The sequence below is a fragment of the Raphanus sativus genome, chromosome 9 (genome assembly GCF_000801105.2).
Source record: "Raphanus sativus cultivar WK10039 chromosome 9, ASM80110v3, whole genome shotgun sequence".
In the NCBI taxonomy this organism is placed as follows: domain Eukaryota; kingdom Viridiplantae; phylum Streptophyta; class Magnoliopsida; order Brassicales; family Brassicaceae; genus Raphanus; species Raphanus sativus.
Window position 1 is genome coordinate 35020856 of NC_079519.1, and position 24107 is coordinate 35044962.

At 33.9% G+C, this 24107-nt stretch overlaps 5 protein-coding genes and 4 non-coding genes across 11 annotated transcripts; 6 read left to right on the plus strand and 3 right to left on the minus strand.

Moving 5' to 3' along the window:
- The first annotated feature begins 633 nt into the window (after window positions 1–633).
- Window positions 634–5373, plus strand: LOC108827422 (GDSL esterase/lipase LIP-4). Its single transcript, XM_018600813.2, has 5 exons — window positions 634–1012; window positions 4034–4225; window positions 4318–4484; window positions 4562–4826; window positions 4913–5373. Exons 1-5 carry the CDS (start codon window positions 742–744, stop codon window positions 5143–5145), a joined length of 1128 nt encoding a protein of 375 aa, XP_018456315.1. The 5' UTR covers window positions 634–741; the 3' UTR covers window positions 5146–5373.
- Window positions 5374–5521: 148 nt separating this feature from the next.
- On the plus strand, window positions 5522–7925 carry LOC108828210 (pentatricopeptide repeat-containing protein At1g56690, mitochondrial). Its single transcript, XM_018601820.2, has one exon. The coding sequence runs from the start codon at window positions 5680–5682 to the stop codon at window positions 7783–7785; it is 2106 nt and encodes a 701-aa protein (XP_018457322.1). The 5' UTR covers window positions 5522–5679; the 3' UTR covers window positions 7786–7925.
- A 178-nt stretch (window positions 7926–8103) lies between these two features.
- Window positions 8104–9632, plus strand: LOC108828212 (uncharacterized). Of its 3 annotated transcripts, none has more exons than XM_056994340.1 (5): window positions 8104–8268; window positions 8487–8794; window positions 8879–8983; window positions 9059–9106; window positions 9187–9632. In XM_056994340.1, exons 2-5 carry the CDS (start codon window positions 8504–8506, stop codon window positions 9427–9429), a joined length of 687 nt encoding a protein of 228 aa, XP_056850320.1. In that variant the 5' UTR covers window positions 8104–8268; window positions 8487–8503; the 3' UTR covers window positions 9430–9632. The 3 variants fall into 3 exon arrangements, with proteins under 3 accessions (XP_056850320.1, XP_018457327.1, XP_018457328.1); XM_018601825.2 differs by having other exon boundaries at window positions 8500–8794; XM_018601826.2 differs by having other exon boundaries at window positions 8112–8268; window positions 8520–8794.
- Window positions 9438–11955, minus strand: LOC108828211 (polygalacturonase At1g48100). Its single transcript, XM_018601822.2, has 5 exons — window positions 11587–11955; window positions 11290–11499; window positions 10989–11196; window positions 10824–10905; window positions 9438–10218 (listed from the first exon to the last, which is right to left on the minus strand). Exons 1-5 carry the CDS (start codon window positions 11914–11916, stop codon window positions 9744–9746), a joined length of 1305 nt encoding a protein of 434 aa, XP_018457324.1. The 5' UTR covers window positions 11917–11955; the 3' UTR covers window positions 9438–9743.
- A 1630-nt stretch (window positions 11956–13585) lies between these two features.
- Window positions 13586–13659, minus strand: TRNAI-UAU (transfer RNA isoleucine (anticodon UAU)). The gene has a single exon. It is a non-coding gene; the product is annotated as a tRNA-Ile (tRNA).
- A 148-nt stretch (window positions 13660–13807) lies between these two features.
- On the minus strand, window positions 13808–16929 carry LOC108823482 (probable receptor-like protein kinase At5g18500). The gene is made up of 9 exons (XM_018596701.2): window positions 16782–16929; window positions 16581–16653; window positions 15612–16277; window positions 15368–15472; window positions 15177–15299; window positions 14752–14922; window positions 14538–14667; window positions 14232–14444; window positions 13808–14154 (listed from the first exon to the last, which is right to left on the minus strand). Exons 3-9 carry the CDS (start codon window positions 16268–16270, stop codon window positions 14062–14064), a joined length of 1494 nt encoding a protein of 497 aa, XP_018452203.1. The 5' UTR covers window positions 16271–16277; window positions 16581–16653; window positions 16782–16929; the 3' UTR covers window positions 13808–14061.
- Window positions 16930–18685: 1756 nt separating this feature from the next.
- TRNAS-AGA (transfer RNA serine (anticodon AGA)) lies at window positions 18686–18767 on the plus strand. Its single transcript has one exon. It is a non-coding gene; the product is annotated as a tRNA-Ser (tRNA).
- A 770-nt stretch (window positions 18768–19537) lies between these two features.
- On the plus strand, window positions 19538–19622 carry TRNAY-GUA (transfer RNA tyrosine (anticodon GUA)). Its single transcript is given in 2 exon segments — window positions 19538–19574; window positions 19587–19622. It is a non-coding gene; the product is annotated as a tRNA-Tyr (tRNA).
- A 1725-nt stretch (window positions 19623–21347) lies between these two features.
- TRNAS-AGA (transfer RNA serine (anticodon AGA)) lies at window positions 21348–21429 on the plus strand. The gene has a single exon. It is a non-coding gene; the product is annotated as a tRNA-Ser (tRNA).
- The last annotated feature ends 2678 nt before the right edge of the window (window positions 21430–24107 follow it).

Below are 24107 nucleotides of genomic sequence, written 5' to 3' on the forward strand. Positions count from 1 at the left end.
CCTTTTTAATGATATTTTTGGTTACTTTTTAAAGAAAAATTAAAAATGAGATTATTTGAGAAATCCTAACATATGAACTATTATGGTTAGACTTTGAAATAATTTTGTTTTTTGCGAGACCATCAATAGTTTACTCTGTTTTTTATTTTAAAATAAAATAACTATATAATAGAGTTGAAAGTTACTCTAATGATACTCTATTTTAGAAATAAAATAGTGTGATAAATAAAAAAAAATAAGTTACTTTATATTTGAAATAAATTATTTTTCGTTTTATTAGAGAATGAGAAACATAATACCGTTGGATCATTTAACTATAAACTCTATTTTTGATAGTAAAAACTTAAAAGAAAATTATTTAAAAGAATTTGCGGTATTCTAACATATGAACTATTATGGTTAGACTGTGAAATATTTTTTTTTCCCTTTTGTGTCATAAGTGCTGCAATTTTCCGTTATTTTTTAATTTAGGTTTCGAATGTTACGATTTACATAATTAACAAACGGTAATAAAAATATCTACATATGTCATATATTCATATGTCTGTATATTTTTATTACCGTTAAAATTACACCCCTGTTAAACCAGTCTCGCACCGGTCCATCAGCTCTGTTAGCATTTGGAGTCTTAACCAAAAGATTGTCAAAAAAAAATATTCATTTTCCCAGTTACTCCTCAATATAAAAGCTATTGACATTGGACGTAAGCTCTTTCTCTCCACACTATCAAAGGTCTCTCCAATGGCAACTCTTATTCTCCACTCTGATTCATTCTCCTTCTTCTTTGTTACATTCATGTCATTGGCTCTTCTTAGTCTCCGGCATCCCTCTGCAACGGCCTCAGCGGTTTGTCAAGCTCCTCCGGTGATCTTTAACTTCGGAGATTCTAATTCTGACACGGGCGGACTCGTCGCTGGACTCGGTTACCCTATTGGCTTCCCTAATGGACGCTTATTTTTTCGGCGATCCACGGGACGTTTGTCCGACGGACGTCTCCTCATCGATTTCCTCTGTAAGTAAAAACAAACAAAGACTCTGTTTTGGTAGTGATTGTGTCAGATTAACCGTCCGTTTGCATCTGAAATGTACGGCTTAGATCACATTGAGACATAAGTGTCGGTGATCGCATGTGTGTTGTTTCGTTAAACATATTCGGTCACTGAAATGTAGTAGGACAAAGTAGGTAGGTCCCATGTACAACATGTTAGAAAGTGAATTAATTAGTTTGACCCTTCTTTATCTAACTTTGGTCACGTTAAGTAGTGATGCATACTCGGGTTTACGGCTCAGTTTATTTAGTTTTCTCTGGCCACGGCCACGGCCATGTCTATAGAAAACAAAATTATATAAGATTAGTTCAATGGAACTCGGCTGAAAGTAGAGGGACTTGGTTTGTTCTTTAGATTTTGGTTCAATTTCTATCAAAAGCATATTTTAATGTTAATAGTTTTCGTCCTGCAGTTTTGTATCTTAATTTTTATTTCATATCGATTTCAAAATAGTGAAAATACTATTAAACCTAAGACTGTGTACTATGGTTTATCAAATCTTATTTGAGAATTAATAATGAAAGGGAATGCGATCTTACTTAGGATTAGGATATCCAGTGGATATTAGTAGATCAAAATATCAATCATTTTGTATTCACAAAGATTACCATCCTCGAGCAGAAAACAGTTCCGCATATTCAAAAGCTAAAATTACAAGAGTTTTCCATAGAAATCTGTATTTTGTTAATTGTTCTATTACTGTATAGCTTTCAGTACTACCTTTAATTTAATTAATAAAACTAGATTGTAACCCGCACGTCCGTGCGGATATATATATTTTAGATATTAAAATTGGCAGTTTAATGATAATTTTTGGAGTTTGGTGTATATCCACATCAGTTTTGGGTTCGAATTCTCCTGGAAATCAAATTATCACTATACGATCCGTTTAGATTTGAAATTCGACCCAAGTAGTTAACATGGTGGGCTGTAACAGACATTTGATCCATTCTTTTGTATTAGTTGGAAGATATTCCAAATTTGGGTTAGCCAAGTGTGTGATAGTCAATCTACTCAGTAACATTAAGTGCGTTCTTCAAGACTGATTGAATCAGCCGATAGAATATATCAAAAATATATAATTTTAGATATTATCGTAAATTTTTAAAATATATGATTTACAATTTGGTGTTACATATTATATAATTTTAAAATCTTATTATTTACATTTTTACTCTATATTATTAATATATAGTAATTTGTTCATACATTTTACCTTGTTATTAATTACTACTACATATTAATATTATTTTGAATACAATAGAATAAATTCATATATTAAAAGTTATTAAATGTTACCACATATTTTTTTGTGTTTCATTATAAAAAAATATATTTTAGCACATATAACTTTATCTTTTGCAAAATTTGGACTATTATCATTTTGAGTTTGCAATCTTTATTTTGAAATTTGTATATTTGGTCGGGAGAAATTTGGGAAATAATACAACTATTTTTGAATTTGAAAAATTATATGATTTTTGATTTTTTGTTACTAAATTATATATTTTGGATTTTGGTAAGATTTTTTAAATTTTTCTCAACATATTTTTCATAACTAAGAAATTAAAATTTTATAGTTAAAACTTATTTTTATTAATATATTTAAGGAATTATTAAATTTCTAATAGTATATTTTATTAATAACATATGAGTTAAAGATTTTATATACTACTATAGTTTGTATATAATCATTATAAATAATATATTCTCGTGAGTTTTGAAATAAATAAAAAAATAATATATAGTTGTAGATATACAGTTAAACATATGCTAAGAATTTTATATTTATACAAAAATATTACGTATATGGTTTAATATACACCCTTCCATCTAGAATCATTGTATACTATAATTAGTCGTGCATTGATAAGGTCCAGTTGCAATTTAATGGCTTTGGTTTAGTAGATGAAGCGCTGGTTTAGTGTTATGACACTACACGGTTTAGTTTAAGTAAGTTTATGATATTTATATAAGTAACATTTAATTAGACTGTAACATTTTTGAAAGAGTCTAAAATTTAAATGATAACTTAAAACAGTAGATAAAAAATAGGACCTTAAATTAATAGATTAGATGTTCGTTTGATATAAAAAACATTTCACATCATTTTTTTCACTTCTACGGAAACCTAATCATTCAGTACACATTTCACTTTTATACTTTTACGATAGTTTTTTTCTTTCTACATCCAGTATTCTATCTATCTAAATTTATTTGATATACATATATTACTTTATTTTTGTGATTTTATATTTTCACCCTATCTTATAAAATAATCTAAAGACATAAAAAGTTTTTTAAAAATAATTTAGATTGTAATGATATAGATTTATTTTTTTAGTCCAAATCAAATGAAACAAATTTTTATTTATAAAATACAAAACTGATAAGTTTTGATGAAAATAAATAAAATTAGTTTATTATAAAATAATATGTTTGAAATAGGTAGGATGAATAAAAATATCAGCAACTTCAAATGCCAATAATTTTTTTCTTTTGATATGTTGAATTGAACCCTTTCAACTACTTGAAAAGATTCAGCTACAAATAATCCATGAAAAAAGTTCACAACCTTTTTTTAACTCTTCTATTGTAATCATTCAAAATGTTTAATTTTTTCTTCGATATCTTCATTGTAAATGGTCTAAATTAAAATCAAGATTGACTGAAATGATTGAACCATTAAAATTTTAGTCATGTATCACCTGTCTAATTTCTATTGAGTTATTTTCTACTATGGATTTAGGTATGAATATGAAGTTTAGATTTTTTGGATATAAAACTAGTTTTGTTTGATGAGGTTTAGTATTTGCCGGTAGCATATTTTTTGCCTTGTCCTTGTCAGAATTATTAAAAACAAGAATGATTTTGATAGAAATTAGGTAGCGATCTAAATCATTTCTTTTCTTTTCACTCAGTGTAGCCATTTAGATTAGGTAAATAGATTCACTAACAAGGGAAATTGATTGCCAATTCCACAGGCCAGAGTTTGAATACAAGTCTCTTGAGGCCATACTTAGATTCTTTGGGTGGATCAAAGTTCCAAAACGGTGCGAACTTTGCAATTGCTGGATCCTCTACTCTCCCCAAAAACGTGCCATTTTCACTCAACATTCAGCTCATGCAATTCTTCCATTTCAAATCCAAATCACTCGAGCTCGCTTCTACTCCAAGTAAACCTACTTAATTCATCGCAAATAATTGTTGTATGTGCTCTCTTCTTGATTAATGAGCTTGACTCGAGTCAACATTGTGTGTTTCTTAGATCCATCAAAGGGGATGTACATAAGCGAGAGTGGATTCAGAAACGCATTGTATATGATCGATATAGGACAGAACGACATTGCTCGTTCCTTCTCTGTAGGCAACTCGTATTCTCAGACGGTCAAGCTGATTCCACAATTTATTTCCGAGATAAAAACCAGCATAAAGGTTAATTATAGTTTCTAGCCTTATGGAACTTTGGTATGCACCATGTAAACTTACAAAACCGGTTTTGCTACCTGTAGAGATTGTATGATGAAGGAGGAAGGAGATTCTGGATCCACAACACTGGTCCACTGGGTTGTCTACCTCAGAAACTTTCAATGGCTCAGAGCAAAGATCTTGACCAGCATGGTTGCTTAGCCAGTTACAACTCGGCAGCAAAACTGTTTAACCAAATGTTAGATCATATGTGTGAGAAACTGAGGATTGAACTGAGAGATGCCACCATAATCTATGTCGACATATACGCTATCAAATACAGCCTCATTGCAAATTCAAAAACATACGGTAAAGCATGAGTTACTCATTTCTCTTTACCATCAGCGACCGAAAGGTATGGCTGTAATCTTATAACTTTAGTTATGTCAATGCAGGTTTTGAGAGACCCTTAATGGCGTGTTGCGGATACGGAGGGAGTCCTTACAACTACAATGCGAAAATAACATGTGCACATAGAGGCGCTAACGTATGTGACAAAGGTTCTCGGTTCATAAGCTGGGATGGGATTCATTACACTGAGACAGCTAATGCCATTGTTGCTATGAAAGTGCTTTCAATGCAATACTCGAAGCCACAAGCTCCCTTCCATTTCTTCTGCCGTCGCTGAGAATCAAAAAAGAAGAACATAAAACGAATTGGTATCTTTTAGTCAATGAATAATGAGTTTATATGAGAATACAACATAAACATTAGCTTTTTACAAAAAAAAGAAACATAAACTTTAGCTTGGTGACCAAATGTAAGTTATGTAACTTAGAGAACAAATAAAGCTTGTGGAACAAATATATATATATATTTTTTTATAATGGACATTAACACAATATTAAATTCTAAATTAGTTTAATATTCACACTCCAATTTGAAGAACGATTATGTGTGTATTAGTGTATATATATATATATATATTCCATATAGCCAGTTATGTTAAATCATGTAAATGTACTCCTTCCACAAAATTGTCTAGATATCAATTTGTATTAGGTTAATGTATATTTTGATATTTTGGCCATTGGACTTAAAGTCTTAAACCAAACAAGAAAATTTTCACATTCGGTTGCAAGTTAAAACTTTTGACGCTCTGTCCGAAACTTATTTAGCCGTAGAGCTCTTCCTTCAGTTTAATATTCTAAAAGCCCTTAAGATGAAGAGGGTTCACTTACTCCTTCACAGAACCTACTGCACAGTCAATTCCAGTTACCAAATCTCCCGTCTCTCAAAGGCCGGCCAAATCAACGAAGCTCGCAAATGCTTCGATTCGCTACGCTTCAAGGCAATCGGTTCCTGGAACTCCATCGTCTCCGGGTACTTCTCAAACGGCATGCCGATAGAAGCGCGCCACCTGTTCGACGAAATGCCCGAAAGAAACATCGTTTCTTGGAACGGTTTGGTTTCAGGGTACATCAAAAACGGGATGATTAAAGAGGCCAGGGAGGCGTTTGAGACGATGCCGGAGAGGAACGTCGTCTCGTGGACGGCGATGGTGAAAGGCTATGTGCAAGAAGGGATGGTTGGTGAAGCAGAGACGTTGTTTTGGAGGATGCCTGAGAGGAATGAGGTTTCTTGGACTGTGATGTTTGGTGGGTTTATTGAGGATAAGCGTGTTGACGATGCGCGTAGGTTGTATGATATGATGCCTGTGAAGGATGTTGTAGCGAGTACTAACATGATTGGTGGGTTGTGTAAAGAAGGTAGAGTAGATGAGGCGAGGGAGATTTTCGACGGGATGAGGGATAGGAATGTGATTACTTGGACGAGTATGGTTACAGGTTACTGTCAGAATAACCGTGTGGATGTTGCTAGGAAGCTGTTTGAAGTGATGCCGGAGAAGACTGAGGTTTCTTGGACTTCAATGCTTTTGGGATATACACTGAGTGGGAGGATTGAAGAAGCTGAGGAGTTCTTTGAGGCAATGCCGGTGAAACAGGTTATCGCTTGTAATGCGATGATTGTTGGGTTGGGAGAGAGAGGAGAGATGGAGAAAGCGAGGAGGGTTTTTAATTCAATGAAGGAGAGAGATGATGCTACTTGGAAGGGAATGATCAAAGCTTACGAAAGAAAAGGTTTTGAATTGGAAGCTCTTGATTTGTTTGGTTTAATGCAGAGACAAGGAGTCAGACCGAGCTTTCCTTCTTTGATCAGTGTTCTTTCGGTCTGTGGAACCTTAGCAAGTCTCGAATACGGTAGACAGGTCCATGCTCACTTGGTTAGATGTCGGTTTGATGTTGATGTGTACGTTGCCTCTGTTTTGATGACCATGTATGTGAAATGCGGCGAGCTTGTGAAAGCAAAGCTAGTATTCGACAGGTTTCCTTCAAAGGATATTATCATGTGGAACTCAATCATTTCTGGTTATGCGTCACACGGTTTAGGAGAAGAAGCTCTTAAGGTGTTCCATGAGATGCCATCGTCTGGTACAATGCCTAACAAAGTCACCATAATTGCAATTCTGACAGCATGTAGCTATGCTGGAAAGGTGGAGGAAGGGGTTGAGATATTCGAAACGATGGAGTCGAGGTTTGGCATTACACCAAGTGTTGAGCATTACTCTTGCACGGTGGATATGCTTGGGCGTGCAGGAAGGATAGACGAAGCGATGAAACTGATAGAAAGTATGACGGTAAAGCCAGACGCTACGGTTTGGGGAGCTCTGTTGGGAGCTTGTAGAACTCACTCGCGGCTTGATTTAGCCGAAGTTGCTGCAAAGAAACTCTTTGAGATTGAGCCAGAAAACGCTGGTCCATACGTTTTGCTGTCTAGCATCAACGCATCTCGAGCTAATTGGGGAGATGTTGCAGAGCTGAGAAAGGACATGAGGAAAAAGAATGTAAGTAAGTTCCCTGGTTGCAGCTGGATTGAAGTAGACAAGAAAGTGCACACTTTCTTCCGTGGAGATATAAGAAACCATCCCGAGAAAGCTATGATATCGATGATGTTGGAGAAAACAGATGGGTTATTGAGAGAAGCTGGTTATAGTCCTGATTGTAGCCATGTGTTGCATGATGTAGACGAGGAAGAGAAGATGGATAACTTGAGATTGCACAGTGAGAGACTCGCCGTTGCTTACGGACTCTTAAAGCTACCAGAAGGAGTTCCCATTCGAGTCATCAAAAACCTAAGAGTCTGTGGAGATTGCCACGTGGTCATCAAACTGATTTCGAAAGTGACAGAGCGAGAGATCATTCTTAGAGATGCAAACAGATTCCATCATTTCAAGAACGGAGTGTGTTCTTGTAAAGATTATTGGTGAGACTCTGATCATCCGTACCCGGTTAGCTCATACTCAAAACCGAGAAGGTTTCAATTTGGTTTGGTTCAAGTTCTATTGGTTTAGTTACGTCTAGAATGTTGCAGGCAACTATTCACGCATAACAATGCAATGTACAGGCATTCACCACTTGAATCACTCAATTATCATATAATAATGTGTTTCTATTATCTTCTTTGGGAAGTGACCTACACTTTTGTTTTTGGCCATTATATTATTACAAAAAAAAAGAATATTAAACATATGATGTATGTTCCATTCCATGTCACTTGTCTTGTTCTGTGTTTTCATCGAACTTCCGTCCATAGTGGAAAATGATTAAAGTTAGGTTTCCATTGATTGGATAAGAACAAAGACTGGTTGTTGGTCGAGTCACATTTCCTCTCTCTCTCAGCATTCACAAGCAATTCATTTCACTTCTACGTACACAAAAGCTTCTCAGATTTCAATATCCGTTTCTCTGAGGTAAAAAGTTACCCTTTTATGTCTTTGATCCTTAATTTGCGCATTTTCTTGAACTGGGTTTGATCCTCTTTTCCTTTTTCGAATTGGGTATTCAATTTTGATGATCAGACCTCTGAAAATTCTGTGCTTTTCATAAGTTTTTGAGATCTGGGTAATATAGAAGTGATTGATCCAAATCTGGTTGGGTCTTTAGATTGTTAATAAATAGTCAGTGTCAGTTTCTCTTAATAGGAGCATGTTTTGTTTTTCAGTTGTAGTAATGGGTTCTGAAGGACCAACGGCAGTGACAATTAACATCACAGGCTTCAAGAAGTTCCATGGAGTTGCTGAAAACCCAACTGAGAAAATAGCTAGCTACCTGAAAGAATATTTGGCTAAGAATCCCCAGTCGAAAGACGTTGTTCTTGGAAGCTGTACCGTGCTTGAAACAGCCGGTCAAGGAGCTCTCGCTTCTCTTTATCAGTTACTACAGTCCGCAATCAATACGAAAGAATTAGAGTCAGTGAGCTGTGGAAGAACCATATGGGTTAGTTGGTTAAGTTAAGACAAGTGATTTTAAGTATCCTGTTTCTGAGTCCTGGTGAAGAAGTCTGTTCTGATGGTTCTTTAGGTTCATTTGGGAGTTAACAGTGGCGCTACAAAATTCGCAATTGAGCAGCAAGCTGTGAATGAAGCGACGTTCCGTTGCCCTGATGAAATGGGTTGGAAACCTCAGGTTTTGTTTTTCACTCTCCTTTGGTTGATTCTTGTTTGTTTAGTTCTGTGAAACATTTTTTTTTGTGGTTTGCAGCATTTGCCTATTGTTCTCTCTGATGGTCCAATCTCAACTGTAAGAAAGGTAAAAGTCCACACTGTCTCCCCTGTTCAGAAGCTTCATTGTCTGTTCTTGTCTCTTGATTTTTGTGTATTGACTTGCAGACTACTCTCCCTGTTGAAGAGATAACAAAGGCCTTAGAGAAGAAGGGCTTTGAGGTGATAACATCAGATGATGCAGGTCGTTTTGTGTGCAACTACGTCTATTACCACTCACTGAGATTTGCAGAACAGAACAAGACCTATTCACTCTTTGTTCACGTTCCTCTTTTCGTTGCTGTGGATGAGGAGACTCAGATGAGATTCACGGCTTCTCTCCTGGAGGTACTCACTTCTGTTTGCAAGTAATGTTCATGAATTGTGCCTATCATGAACCGATTTGTCTTGCCACCAGTTATCGCCTATCAATAAATGAATTATAAGTTCACTTCTCTTCTACGTTTATGCACCATCATCTCACGCTACATTAGATTTGCAAAGTATCTTTTATTTTCTTATGTTACAAACTTGATTGACTTCAAACCAATACAAAAGTTGCAGACTTTCTTCTATATTCTTTACTGACATCAAATCTAGCTAGCATTACATTTTTTTTTGTGTGTTCCTATTTGTTCTGAATCTGATTATGAGTTGGTGAACAACAATGAACACAACTTCTAGTGTCAGCAGTTCGGAAGCGCCTCAAGCAGGCAAGTAACAGGTGGAACAGTAATCGTCTGCATGCTTCCGTACGCATTCCAGCAAAACGGGTTTTCAAAGAGCTGGCCTTTGTAAGGAAAGAGGTCAACATCTTCTAGTCTTAAGTTAGTACAGGGGAACGAGTCGCTGCAACCAAAATGCATAGGTGGGCTTCTCAGATCGTAGCTCCCTTTGATATTTGCGTACAGGACATCGCTGATGATGACTGCGCTGGTTTGGTTCGCACAGTTCTTGGTTTGGCAGTAGTATTGGTCTATCATTATAGGGTTACGAACGTTCACCATCAAAATGTTGCGGAACACGATTCGTGAAACCAAGCCTGACCCTCCTTGCCATGTCTTTATCCGTACGCCGTTGTCTGAGTTCCATATGGTTGAGTTTGTCACAGTTATGTTCGAGACCCATGCACTTGAGTTGTGAACTCCAAGGCTTCCTATGCTGCTAACATTAACCCATATGTTCATTATTTACAGTCCATACAAAAAAAAGGGAAGCCCCCACAGAACTTAGAAACAGAGCCTTAAAAATCCATGAACCCAAAGCTTGCAGTTTTCGGTTTAGTTAGGTTGAACAGATCAACTAAAAAAACATTTCTTTTTGGTCCGGTTTAGTAATCGGTTAGTTCATTTAAAAAAAAAAATCTTTTACCAAACAATACCAATTTAACAAAGCTGTGAACCGATCTAACTGAACATAAATCTTTTTTTTTCAAATTTTATTCAATTTAAATTAAAATTAACCGAAAACTAAAAATCTTGGTAGAAAATTTTAAACCGAAGATAATTTTTTTCGGTTGACTTCAGTGAGATTTTGTCCGGTCCAAACTACCCGAATTTTGAATTAAACGAACCGAAGAAACCAAATCCGCCTATATATATCTTTAGGATCCGTTACCATTTCCAAGCTTAATATGCTTAGTAAAACCTTCATTTAACTTGAGAAAGAGAGGCTTATAAGCTCACATGCTGAAAGTTTATGCTAATCTATGAGAGGCACATAGAGTTTGGCAAAAAGAAAATTAATGGAATTTAGGATAGTGGTACCTAATACCGTGGCTTGGACCGCACGTAATATTTTTAATGTCCACATTAAAGCAGCCGGCTCCGATTGAAACACAATCATCTCCTTTGTATAGAAAAATTAAAAGAAAACTGATTTGAATCGATGAAACTGACTGTTATACAACTGCAAAAAAAGAGAGGAAATACCATTGGAAATAACGGAATTGCGAATCTGAACGTTATGAGTGTTCTCAATGTGGATCCCATCAGTGTTGGGACTAGAGGCTGGTGCATTGATGGTCACAGAGTCTACTACCACGTCATAGCAATTGTCAAACCTTACATGGAACTGAGCACTATTCTTGAAGGTAAGCCCTTTGATTTTCACTTCTGAGCTTTGAAATATCCTAATTGCCTAATTAAAGATTAAATTTATCCAAAATTCAGAAAACTATAATAATAAGTGTAAGAAATAATGTGATTGTTAAAAGTCAAAACAATGACTAACCACAGGACTGTCACATGGACCGGTCTGAGTCGTTCCGTTAACCCCCTTGTGAGGTTTGCAAGGAAGGTCCCACCATTTTTGACCACGGCCATTGATAAGACCAGAGCCTTGAATTGATAATCCGTCCACTCTGTAGAACATTAGCCACTGCCTCTTGAAGTTCCATGGCCACGACTTTGGTCCATCGGGAGACACAATGATCCCATCGATCTATAAGGAACACATGAAGCTAATTAAGAAAAACACACACAAAACGAAAGAACATTTATGTTTGTGAAATCAGAATAATCAACTTACTTGTAGTGTAAGGCGAGTTCTGCAAGGACCATTGAAGCTGGTTGGCTTCACCAAGAAACAAAAGGTGTAAGGAACAAGAAGCACGGTTGAGTCAACACTTGTGGTCATACATGCCGTGTCCCATGCCATCTTGAACGCTGAAGTGTCGTCCGTCCTGCAATCGCCGATGGCTCCAAACGAAGTCACGTCGAAGATAGTTAAGGCAGTGTTGTTATCATCGTAAGAAGCCGGATTTGGAGCTGGTGATGGGCTTATATTCATGTTGTGACTAAGTCGAGACGATGATAGTAAGATTAAGAAGAATGCATACAAGAGTGAACCGATTGACATTTTTTTTGTTAATGTGTTGTGAGATGAAGAATAATGAACAATATACATGTATATATAATGTACATGTATACACACATTTGTAAGAGTATACAAAAAGAATAAAGTTAATGGACTTCATTATCCTCTCTATGCATGTTGCAGACTTTAGGGTGTGATAGGTTTAGCCAAATTGTCTCACGCGCGCTAGAGGAATGAAGAATGTACCTTCGGAGTAGTAAGGATCTTTGGGCTAGCACGTAGCCGCCAAAATAGTGGTTGAGGTTAGTTAGAGATACATTCTTAATTAGATGATACAAAATCACCTTTTTTTTGTAAGGCATATTTTTCATTTTTTTTTTATTTTAAGCGTTATACCATCAGAAAAAACAGTTTAATGACAGGTAAATTAACATGTTACCGGATGTAATAGCATGATTTTGTGTAAAAAGATTATCGTACTATACCGGATAAACAGTTTGCTATTGTTTTAGTTGAACAAGAAATTATCAATCTTGGTGGGAATAAAATATACACTCACTTGAACTTACAGCTTACCCAGCTAAATTTGTATATATTACGAGTATTTTCTTAATTTTCTGCAATGAAACCTTTGATAAGATCTATATATCTAGAAATTTTTATTTGATAAAGAGAGGTTACACTTTGAAAACAATTTAATAATAGAAGTATGGATTAGCAAAACTGCCTTATAAGTTTGTTTTGTGAAGAGGTGGAATGTGGTCACAAGTACAATTGGACAATCTCTTGTTTGTATAAGGCTCTTCAGTCCCAACCCCTAGAACCTATGATATAAGTCTGTTAGCTGCACTTTTCTCTTAATTTCAACTTCTCCTATATGTGTGGTCGATTCTCCCTTTTCCCATTTTTCTGACTCTGAAGTCGTCCAAGAGTGTGGGTAAGATATTGTGATATTTGATTCTATTCCCAATTTGATTTTTCTTTGGTTATTGGGAACGTTGACAATATGGCTGTTTGAAAGGGGTTGTGGAAGTTATGAACAACCACCTTTTGTACATTCTAATTATGATTTATTCATGCTCTACCTTTTTTTAAATGAGTATACTGCATGCCAAAGCTTCAGAAAGAAAACAATTTAGCTATGAAAATTACTTTTATATAGCTTCATATCTAGTATTTTGAATGTATTGAAAAATATTTCTAGTCATAAAATCTAAAATACATAGAAACAGTGCTCCAAAAATCTTTAGACACTAAGTGAACAGTGATCTAACGCCCATCGGCTAGAACAGAAAATTCATATTTTTCCATCAAAATATTGCTTCATGTGAAATCCATAAAAAAATGTTTTTTTTACTAAAACTGCAAAATCGTATTTTTTTATTTAAATCGTGAAAGATATAATTCTATTTAGCCTGCCAAAATTACAAATGGAAATTATATTAAATAGTTTTGATTTTATAATGACATCTAAATTGATGAAAATATACCTAAACTAATCAAATATTTGAATTGCATTTAAGTATTAATATTAATGTGTTTCGAATTCCAAATTGAGAAATTTAGGGAGGTAGATACTCTCATAAGTGATAACCTAAATAAACATTTCTCTTTTAGTTGCAATGGATTGGTTTATGCGGTTCTCTTCTGGCCAATGAGCAAAACATTGATGATATTCAACATAAGAGACTTCAAAAACTGAAAACGAAATTGGTCCCGGCGGGGCTCGAACCCGCGACCTTCGGCTCATAAGACCAACGCTCTAACCAACTGAACTACGGGACCTGATGCTCCAACATTTATTTTTAAGGTTTATTCAATGAAATCTTACTCAAGGCCCTCAAGGGTAATGGAGATACTTCTGAATCATTGCAGTGTGAATCTTGTGTTCTATGGTAGAGCAAATTCTGAAGTAAAAGCTGATATGCAATAATAACACTGTACACACCAATCCATTATTTTAATGTAAGGAGATATAAACACAAACCCAATTCCATGTACAAGCAATCCTCTATGGTCTACTTATCACAAATTCAGAAACCACAAAATAGAAAAATGCAAGAAGACAAGTTCAAAGAATAGCAGAGATCTTAACAATCATTACACATTCTGGTTCACTCCACTTTGTCTTGTAACCTTGCGCAAGAGGCATTTTAAAAGGATCTCAATATTGACAGATTACTCGGATTATTGTCTCTTGCTCTGTGATCTTGAAACTGGTGTATTCATGTCAATGTCTGAGTCCATGCTCCCCTCTCTCGTTCTTGAACGCCTTCGTTCCTAAAAGGAACATATTACAAGTCACCATCACTTGTTTATGTTCCATGTTTGGATCAGTCACTTGTAAGAAGACTAACCTCTCTTGGAATGGGATATTCTTCGGACTCAAGCATCCGCACAACTTGGCTCATTTTTGGCCTTTTATCGGAATCTGGATCGACGCATCTCAGAGCCGTCAAAAGGGCTCGTTTCAATGATCTTGTAGGTGGTCTTACTTCTATGTTTGGATCCACTACTTCTTCTGATCTTCTCGTTCCTACCATCATCTTCAACCACTCCACTAGGTTCACCTGCAATGATTTGATATGAAAGTCATCAACTAAATGATCAGTGTTAAGTTTTATGGAGTTCTACTTAAAACCGAATGAAAATAATTTATTTACCTCGTGAGCAGGACGGCCATAATCCACAGGGTCTCTTCCTGTGATTGCTTCTAAGAGCAAAACACCAAAGCTATAGACGTCACTCTTTTCATTTAGCAACCCTGTATTTGCATATTCTGGAGCAACGTACCTGCAAAACACGTTAATAAAAAAAAGATTGCTTGAGCATTAAGTTTTCATATTCTTGCTTTCAGTTTTGTAGGCTCTCTCTCACCCAAATGTTCCCATTACTCGAGTTGTCACATGGCTTGTCCCAGCGCCAAGCAACTTAGCAAGCCCAAAATCTGAAACCTTTGCATTGAATTCGTCATTGATTAGTATGTTGCTTGACTTTATGTCTCTGTGGACTACTTTTGGCTCAATTGCTTCATGCAGATAAGCAAGACTACACAGACAGTGATACAGAGGATGATCAGTATGCAGGGCCAGGTACAGTCCAATGAAATATTTGCCTTGGTCTCCAAAAATTTTAAAGGTTTTTTCATATAGATATCATATAGACCCCTAAATTATGGATTTTTTTTGTTTACTAATATTCTTTAAAAAATGTTTCAAGCCCCAAAAATTTCAGATACGGCTAGTATATGAGCTTATAAAATGAGATGGGATTGCGATTCACAAATGAAACATCTTGCTTACGCTTTCGATGTACCGATGAGAACCTTCATCCTAGCTTCCCATGTTAGGTATCCATGCTGTCTCATTGCTCCGTGAAGCCACTGTTCTAAATTTCCATTGTTCACGTACTCGTAGACCAATATCCTAATAGCAGTTTCCACTGATTAGTTTATTTTTCTCTCTAACCAAGACGAAGTTCCAGTCTCTATTACCTGTGAGTGCCTTCAATGCAGTAACCAAGAAGACGGACCAGGTTCTTGTGACGCACGTGACCAATAGCATCAACCTCGACTCTAAACTCTTTCTCTGCTTGTCCCCTACGAAATCAAACTCAACATAGTAACAAAGTAATTACATGCTGTGGTTTCGGACCTAGAGGGTTTACGCGCTTCGGAACCGAACCTGGAAATCAAAAAAAAAAAAAAAAAAATTCAAATTACTGTAACAAGAACTTACAACTGATTAAGAATCTTTTTAACTGCAACAGGAGTTCCATTGATCAAGTTTCCTCTGTAAACAACTCCGTAACCGCCTTCACCGATAACATTCTCCTTTGAGAATCTATTAGTTGCTATTTCAAGATCTCTCAGTGTAAACCAGTGGCCCCAACCAAGATGAGACTCAGGCAAACCAGCCAATGGAGATGGAGTTGCAATGTTATACAATGATGATGAAGAAGGTTGGTTCAAAGAAACTTCTTCAACTGACTCTGAATGTTTATCTATGATCTCTAAATTGTGAAACGAGCCTGACCGGCTACAACTACTTCCACCGTTCTTTCTCTTCTTCCCCATATCTAAATGAACCATTACTTTGTCAGAGTCTTTGTTGTTCCTGTCCTGAATTGTGAGAAGAATGCCTTCACGAGGAGCAAAGTTATTTGCTGAGACATGCTCAACTCTCACTTCTTTGATCTCTTTGGAGACTTGAGGGATTTGGATAACCGGAAGACCGGTTTTGGATCTTCTTGATTTCTTTTTCGAAGTAAGACAAAACGAAAGAACGGAGAGGATGGCTATGATGAGTAATGCAACAGCTATTCCAATTACTTCCCAAACCTTGAGTCCAAATATATGGCTATCTCTAGATAGCTGGCTCTTCAGGTCACTGCCCATTTTGTCCCTAAAATTAACAAAATCAGAATTATGAAACTATGAGAGAGTCCTCTTGGTACATGAAATTGCTATGGGATTAATAAAGAGAGTCTCCGAGTTTTCTTTTTTTTGTGGTCCCATGTTTATCCTTATAGAAATTTATTTACAGGAAGACAAAAGTTTTTCAGGGAAACACAAATGGACAACAGAAGAGCTAGAATCAAGGACATATAACGAACACAACCACAAGCAATAATGATATGTCTTTACTATTAATAATCAGACAATACAGAACAGAGTAAGTACTAATGAAGATGAGAATTTAATTTACCTCTTTAATTTTCAGATCTTTGAAGACTTCACAAACTCATTTACCAATCTTTGAGAAGAAACAATTCCAGATTCTAGATCATGAACAACCCAAATTTGATAAAAGACAGAGTCACTTACAGAAGTTTCAAGAAAAATAAGGAAGCAAAATCCCAGATGCAAGAAATCAAGAAAATGAACAGCTCAGACAAAGAGACAAGACCTTTCTTTGGCCCCCCTCTTAAGGCAAGTGTCAATGTAGAAGAAAGGATTGTGGGATCTAAGCTTGTAAGGAGCTGTCATGTAACCACAACAACTACAGTAATATAGTAAAAAAAAACAAATCCAAGTAAACACTCTTTTTTTTTGAATTATACAAAGGTATCCTAGCCCCACAGAAGTGATCCAGACTAGTCACGTGTTGTCACATGTCGGTCCTCTGTCCCTGGCGATGCCGAAATGTTAATTCCCCAGTGGCCGGAATTCGAATCCAGGTGGCGGAACTCACAGCTGTGAACCCTTTACCAACTGAGCTAGAAGCCCCGATTCCAAGTAAACACTCTGGCCCAGCAAAGAGATAAATATAGAAAGGTCTAATAAAAAAAGAGGTAAGTTGGGGTTTAAATATGAAGCAAATGAGAAAACTTTGAAATGTGGGCTGCGAGATCTGGTGGAAGGTAGGAAGAGAAGAAGAGATGGACGTATCAAGTGGTAGGTAATGAAAGTTTTAGTGATTTTTCTTCTTCTTTAATTTTTGGTGGTGAGGGAGATGTCTTGCCTTGCATTACATTACAATTTCATTACACGGAACATCATTTACATATACATAAAGTACAGTCACATGCTGCACGTAATGAGAATTGAAGAGGGTATAAGAGAAGCCACATGAATACGTAAGGTCCACACATGTGTGGACGATGATCATGTTTTTTAGTTACCCCCAGAAGTAACCGTCAAAGTGTACTGAATGATCTCTTCAAAAAAAAAAAAGTGTACTGAATGATTAATAAATAAGAATACTCCTTCCTTTTTTTTGTAAAAGTTTTTTGTTCTATCATTTTTTTTCTTAAAAAAATGTCATTCTATATTTTTAATACAATTTTTTATGCATAATATTTTTTATCTATTTAACTAACCAACAAATGTTTATTTAAACAATTTCTATTTACATTATTATACATTAAATAAAGATACATTAGTATTTTTTTCTTTTCTTAATCTGTATAAAATATGTCAAAGCGACAAAACGGATGAAAGTATTACATAGACAATCATATTAATTAAGAAGTAAAACTACAACTATACTTTCATTTGTACAAAACTATATCTCATGCTGATGCTGTTCATTTGTTCTCTTCGGTAGAAGAAAATCTGCGCAAGTTTATAAGTCCCTCTGATAGTTTGGTTATACAACATTTTTTTGGTAAACTAACGCAATAAATCATTACAATGTAGAATAACTGAAAGTTTTAAAAATCGTTCTACAACCACTTGGCTTTAGATTTTGGGAATTTTATGTTCTTCTGTCTAGTAAAAGAAAGATTTTACAGTTTCAAAAAAAAAAAAAAGATTTTAAAATTAAAGTTCAATATGCTAGGTTATCCCAGAAAAATTTCTCTCCCTTTCTTTTCTCTTCGTGAGCACCACCAAAAGCCCTATCTCTACCACTATTGCGTGTGTCTGTTGTGAGAGACGGCTTCACCCTTTCCTTTCTTGTTTCAATAGATCATGCGTCATGTGAGGTTTTCGTTGGTATGTCTGAAGTGGAGGCTTGCTTTTCTTTCCCTGGCTTGTGTATGAGACGTGGAGGAACCGACGGATCCAGGCGGATGACGATCTCCAAAACGCAAAAGAATAAAACACGTGGAATATCAATTGTAAACTTCATAATATATATGAATGATTTGAACAAGCTAGTGTGTGGAAATATGTACAATATCTAGCAACAAATAGTGTGTGGAAATATGTACAAACTGGGGGTTTAGATGTTAAATATTTGGACTATTGATAAGTTCTTCTGTTGTTAAATTTTTTAAAATATCCTTTACACTCAGAAAAAATGATCAATAATGATTGATAGTATTATGTAGTTTAATCTATAATAGAAAACAGTTTCAGTCAATTAAAGTGGACGTGCCGGAGTGGTTATCGGGCATGACTAGAAATCATGTGGGCTTTGCCCGCGCAGGTTCGAATCCTGCCGTTCACGTTTTAAGAAGTGTTATTTTATAAAGTACCACTATTTCGTATAATTACTTTTCTTATGATACAGTTTACTAATTTATTTAACGTAAATTAAAAAGCTATAAAATAGTTCGATATACAAATAATTAACAAAACTTTTTATGTTCTTCCTGTTATACACAAACAAAGGATTAACCAAACAAACACGTCTTTACCTAATCTACCCTGGAAACTTTAGCCATAGCTCAGTAAGTAGAGCAGAGGGCTGTATTTGTAGCAGAAATTCCTTAGGTCGAAACTATTTTTCTGCTATTGTTATTTTTATTATTTTCAAAGAAGTTTCATGTTATATAACACACATTTATATATCATAAAATTTATATTGTGAACATTTATAACTAGGAGTATATAGAATTACTAGGTTTCTTTCAGAAATTAAGGTGGCCTAATTTTAAAATAACTAGACATTTGTTTTAGTTCTGTACAACGTTTATAACACAAACTAGAATTATTTATAACCTATGGTTACAATCCGGTTCTTTTAGTAAAGGAAAGTTTTTTCTCACTTTCTTAATTTAAGAATCTTTTCCACCAAGATCAACAATTTTGTAAAACTATTTTCTAAATGTATGAGACTACTATAATAGTCTGGGCAACATGCATTACACTATGACATTATGCTTTATTTTCTGCAGCATACACTATATAACCATTCAAATTAGTAAACAATATGGACATTATTGTTTATCAATAATTTTATGTCAAATGTACACATGTATGAAATCTTGTATACATCCGACCTTAGCTCAGTTGGTAGAGCGGAGGACTGTAGTCGTTGCAGAATATCCTTAGGTCACTGGTTCGAATCCGGTAGGTCGGAAAATTTTTATTCAAAAAAATTTTGTTTTGATTTTGATAATGTTTGTCTGAAAACTGACTTCTGTAGTTATACCATAAATTGAATGCTATGCTTAGATAGCTCAATTTCATCTTTTTGATGTCTTTTTGTTTTTAAATACTGAATGTTCTAAAATGAAAAGTAAAAATTGATTTCTTTTGCCTATTATATTTACTCAAACAAGAAAGCTATAGTACAAATGTATTATGTAAAATGAAAATAAAATACAATTTGAACGATTGTAGTATGTGCATATCAGTTTTAAATGTTATGTTAAGTGTAGTGGAAGCCTCCTCCATTTTCTTGCATGAACTTATATGTTCACGTTATATAAAATAATCAATATTTGCATATCCTAAATATTATTTCCCTAATTTTACTTAAGATGAATATATAAATTATTTTTATTTTTTTATCCAGTGGAATATAACCCACAATCTAGCAAACCAAATTGTGTTTTGAAATATGTAGAGTTTGGAGGTTTAGATGATAAAAATGTGGATTATTGATAAATTCTTCTGTTGGTAAATTTTATAAAATATTCTTTATACTCGTCTACTTATCGGAGAAAAATGAACAATAATATTGATAATTAGATTTACATCTATGGCAAGTTCAAAACCTATCATTGCTTTTGTAATAGGCCACATTGTCTACATCTGTATAGGAATTACAAAAGATTAAAAGATTCTGTACATGAAAATGGTGATCGAGTATCAGATTAAAACTGAGCACACTATCGTGCCACCAGTTCAAATAGTCCAAGCCATATTTTGTAATTTAGTTTCTTCTAATTGTATGGGACTGCTATAATAGACAGGGCAACATGTATTAAATTTTTACTTTCTGTTTTATTTCCTGAAGCATAAACTATCTAACCAATCAAATTAATAAACAATATGGACATTGTTGTTCACCAATAATTTTATGTAGAATGTACACATTTATAAAATCTTGTACAAATCCGACCTTAGCTCAGTTGGTAGAACGGAGGACTGTAGTCATTGCAGAATATCCTTAGGTCACTGGTTCGAATCCGGTAGGTCGGAAAAGTTTTATTCAAAACAATCCCGTTTTGATTTTGATATTATTTGTCTGAAAACTGATTTTTTGTAGTCATACGATGAATTGAATGTTATGCTTAGATAGCTCAATTTCATCTTTTTGATGTCCTATTTTTTTAAAACACTGAATGTTCTATAATGAAAAATCAAAATTAATTTCTTTAGCCTATTATATTTACTCAAACACGAAAGATATTATACAAAATGTATATGTAAAATGAAAATAAAATACAATTTCGAAGATTGTTGCATGTGCGTATAAGTTTTAAATGTTATTTTAAGGGTAGTGGAAGCCCCACCCCATTTTCTTGCATGAACTCATCTGTTCATTTTATTTAAAATAATCAATCATTGCATATCCTAAATATTATTTCCCAAAATTTACTTAAGTTGAACGTATAAATTATTTTCAATTTTTATTCAAGTGAAATAAAACACAATATCTAGCAACAAATATTGTGTGGAAATATGTACAAACTGGGGGTTTAGATGATAAATATTTGGACTATTGATAAGTTCTTCTGTTGTTAAATTTTTTAAAATATCCTTTACATTCGTCTACTTATCGAGAAACAATGATCAATAATGATTGATAGTATTATGTAGTTTAATCTATAATAGAAAACGGTTTCAGTCCATTAAAGTGGACGTGCCGGAGTGGTTATCGGGCATGACTAGAAATCATGTGGGCTTTGCCCGCGCAGGTTCGAATCCTGCCGTTCACGTTTTAAGAAGCGTTATTTTATAAAGTACCACTATTTCGTATAATTACTTTTCTTATGATACAGTTTACTAATTTATTTAACGTAAATTAAAAAGCTATAAAATAGTTCGATATACAAATAATTAACAAAACTTTTTATGTTCTTCCTGTTATACACAAACAAAGGATTAACCAAACAAACACGTCTTTACCTAATCTACCCTGGAAACTTTGGCCATAGCTCAGTAAGTAGAGCAGAGGGCTGTATTTGTAGCAGAAATTCCTTAGGTCGAAACTATTTTTCTTCTATTGTTATTTTTATTATTTTCAAAGAAGTTTCATATTATATAACACACATTTATATATCATAAAATTTATATTGTGAACATTTATAACTAGGACTATATAGAATTACTAGGTTTCTTTCAGAAATTAAGGTGGACTAATTTTAAAATAACTAGACATTTGTTTTAGTTCTATACAACGTTTATAACACAAACTAGAATTATTTATAACCTATGGTTACAATCCTGTTCTTTTAGTAAAGGAAAGTTTTTTCTCACTTTCTTAATTTAAGAATCTTTTCCACCAAGATCAACAATTTTGTAAAACTATTTTCTAAATGTATGAGACTACTATAATAGTCTGGGCAACATGCATTACACTATGACATTATGCTTTATTTTCTGCAGCATACACTATATAACCATTCAAATTAGTAAACAATATGGACATTATTGTTTATCAATAATTTTATGTCAAATGTACACATGTATGAAATCTTGTATATATCTGACCTTAGCTCAGTTGGTAGAGCGGAGGACTGTAGTCGTTGCAGAATATCTTTAGGTCACTGGTTCGAATCCGGTAGGTCGGAAAATTTTTATTCAAAAAAATTTCGTTTTGATTTTGATAATGTTTGTCTGAAAACTGACTTCTGTAGTTATACCATAAATTGAATGCTATGCTTAGATAGCTCAATTTCATCTTTTTGATGTCTTTTTGTTTTTAAATACTGAATGTTCTAAAATGAAAAATAAAAATTAATTTCTTTTGCCTATTATATTTACTCAAACAAGAAAGCTATAGTATAAATGTATTATGTAAAATGAAAATAAAATACAATTTGAAAGATTGTAGCATGTGCATATCAGTTTTAAATGTTATGTTAAGTGTAGTGGAAGCCTCCTCCATTTTCTTGCATGAACTTATATGTTCACGTTATATAAAATAATCAATATTTGCATATCCTAAATATTATTTCCCTAATTTTACTTAAGATGAATATATAAATTATTTTTATTTTTTTATCCAGTGGAATATAACCCACAATCTAGCAAACCAAATTGTGTTTTGAAATATGTAGAGTTTGGAGGTTTAGATGATAAAAATGTGGATTATTGATAAATTCTTCTGTTGGTAAATTTTATAAAATATTCTTTATACTCGTCTACTTATCGGAGAAAAATGAACAATAATATTGATAATTAGATTTACATCTATGGCAAGTTCAAAACCTATCATTGCTTTTGTAATAGGCCACATTGTCTACATCTGTATAGGAATTACAAAAGATTTAAAGTTTCTGTACATAAAAATGGTGATCGAGTATCAGATTAAAATCGAGCACACTATCGTGCCACCAGTTCAAATAGTGCAAGCCATATTTTGTAAATTAGTTTCTTCTAATTGTATGGGACTGCTATAATAGATGGGGCAACATGTATTAAATTTTTACTTTCTGTTTTATTTCCTGAAGCATAAGCTATATAACCAATCAAATTAATAAACAATATGGACATTATTGTTCACCAATAATTTTATGTAGAATGTACACATTTATGAAATCTTGTATAAATCTAACCTTAGCTCAGTTGGTAGAGCAGAGGACTGTAGTTGTTGTAGAATATCCTTAAGTCACTGGTTTGAATCCGATAGGTCGGAAAAGTTTTATTCAAAACAATCCCGTTTTGATTTTTGATATTATTTGTCTGAAAACTGACTTTTGTAGTCATACGATGAATTGAATGTTATGCTTAAATAGCTCAATTTCATCTTTTTGATGTCCTATTTTTTTTAAACACTGAATGTTCTATAATGAAAAACTAGATCATGACCCGCTCGACCGAGCGGGAGTCATTTTTTTTAATTTTTGTTTTTACTAAATGTTATACATGATCGCCAATGTGTATTAATATAAAATTTTGATAAATAACAATGTGTACTAATGTGTTTAAATAAGCAATGTGTTTAGTTACTAAATTTGATTTTTAAATTTAAAAATAATGTAAAGTAGATTTTTTCTGCATTATTTAAAATATATAGTGCTATATATTTTGTATTTTCAACATTTATCATACAAAACTTACATTGAGGTATTATTTATATGAAAATATGTGTAACATAATATATTTATATATTATATAAACATATGCACACCCGCACGGGTTTTATTTTTAAAATGTATTCTATATTGTTTAGTTTTATGTAGTATCGAGTTTGTATAATTCAATTTTGTGTTTAAAGAACAATATCAAAACTGTCTTTCGTATGTAAAAATAACATTTTGCAAGCGCGAGTTGTGTCTTTTTATTGTAACACAAAATTTTATATAAAACTTATGTTTTTTTGTACATTACGAAATTTAATTTTTTAAAATAATTATTACGTAATTTCAAAGTAAATTTTATCTCTGAGGTC

What these genes read in the sequence shown, in the direction of transcription:
- LOC108823482 (XM_018596701.2), bottom strand. Translation starts at nt 16,270, where the DNA reads ATGGGCAGTGACCTGAAGAGCCAGCTATCTAGAGATAGCCATATATTT. An exon ending in TGCATTGAAGGCACTCACAG is followed by an intron (nt 15,300 to 15,367) that starts GTAATAGAGACT and finishes AACTGCTATTAG; the next exon opens with GATATTGGTCTACGAGTACG. An exon ending in CGAGTAATGGGAACATTTGG is followed by an intron (nt 14,668 to 14,751) that starts GTGAGAGAGAGC and finishes CGTGTTTTGCAG; the next exon opens with GTACGTTGCTCCAGAATATG.
- LOC108827422 (XM_018600813.2), top strand. Translation starts at nt 742, where the DNA reads ATGGCAACTCTTATTCTCCACTCTGATTCATTCTCCTTCTTCTTTGTT. An exon ending in TCTCCTCATCGATTTCCTCT is followed by an intron (nt 1,013 to 4,033) that starts GTAAGTAAAAAC and finishes CCAATTCCACAG; the next exon opens with GCCAGAGTTTGAATACAAGT. An exon ending in CGAGCTCGCTTCTACTCCAA is followed by an intron (nt 4,226 to 4,317) that starts GTAAACCTACTT and finishes TGTGTTTCTTAG; the next exon opens with ATCCATCAAAGGGGATGTAC.
- LOC108828211 (XM_018601822.2), bottom strand. Translation starts at nt 11,916, where the DNA reads ATGTCAATCGGTTCACTCTTGTATGCATTCTTCTTAATCTTACTATCA. An exon ending in GTCCATGTGACAGTCCTGTG is followed by an intron (nt 11,197 to 11,289) that starts GTTAGTCATTGT and finishes ATCTTTAATTAG; the next exon opens with GCAATTAGGATATTTCAAAG. An exon ending in GGTCCAAGCCACGGTATTAG is followed by an intron (nt 10,219 to 10,823) that starts GTACCACTATCC and finishes TAATGTTAGCAG; the next exon opens with CATAGGAAGCCTTGGAGTTC.
- LOC108828212 (XM_056994340.1), top strand. Translation starts at nt 8,504, where the DNA reads ATGTTTTGTTTTTCAGTTGTAGTAATGGGTTCTGAAGGACCAACGGCA. An exon ending in GCTGTGGAAGAACCATATGG is followed by an intron (nt 8,795 to 8,878) that starts GTTAGTTGGTTA and finishes ATGGTTCTTTAG; the next exon opens with GTTCATTTGGGAGTTAACAG. An exon ending in CAATCTCAACTGTAAGAAAG is followed by an intron (nt 9,107 to 9,186) that starts GTAAAAGTCCAC and finishes ATTGACTTGCAG; the next exon opens with ACTACTCTCCCTGTTGAAGA.
- LOC108828210 (XM_018601820.2), top strand. Translation starts at nt 5,680, where the DNA reads ATGAAGAGGGTTCACTTACTCCTTCACAGAACCTACTGCACAGTCAAT.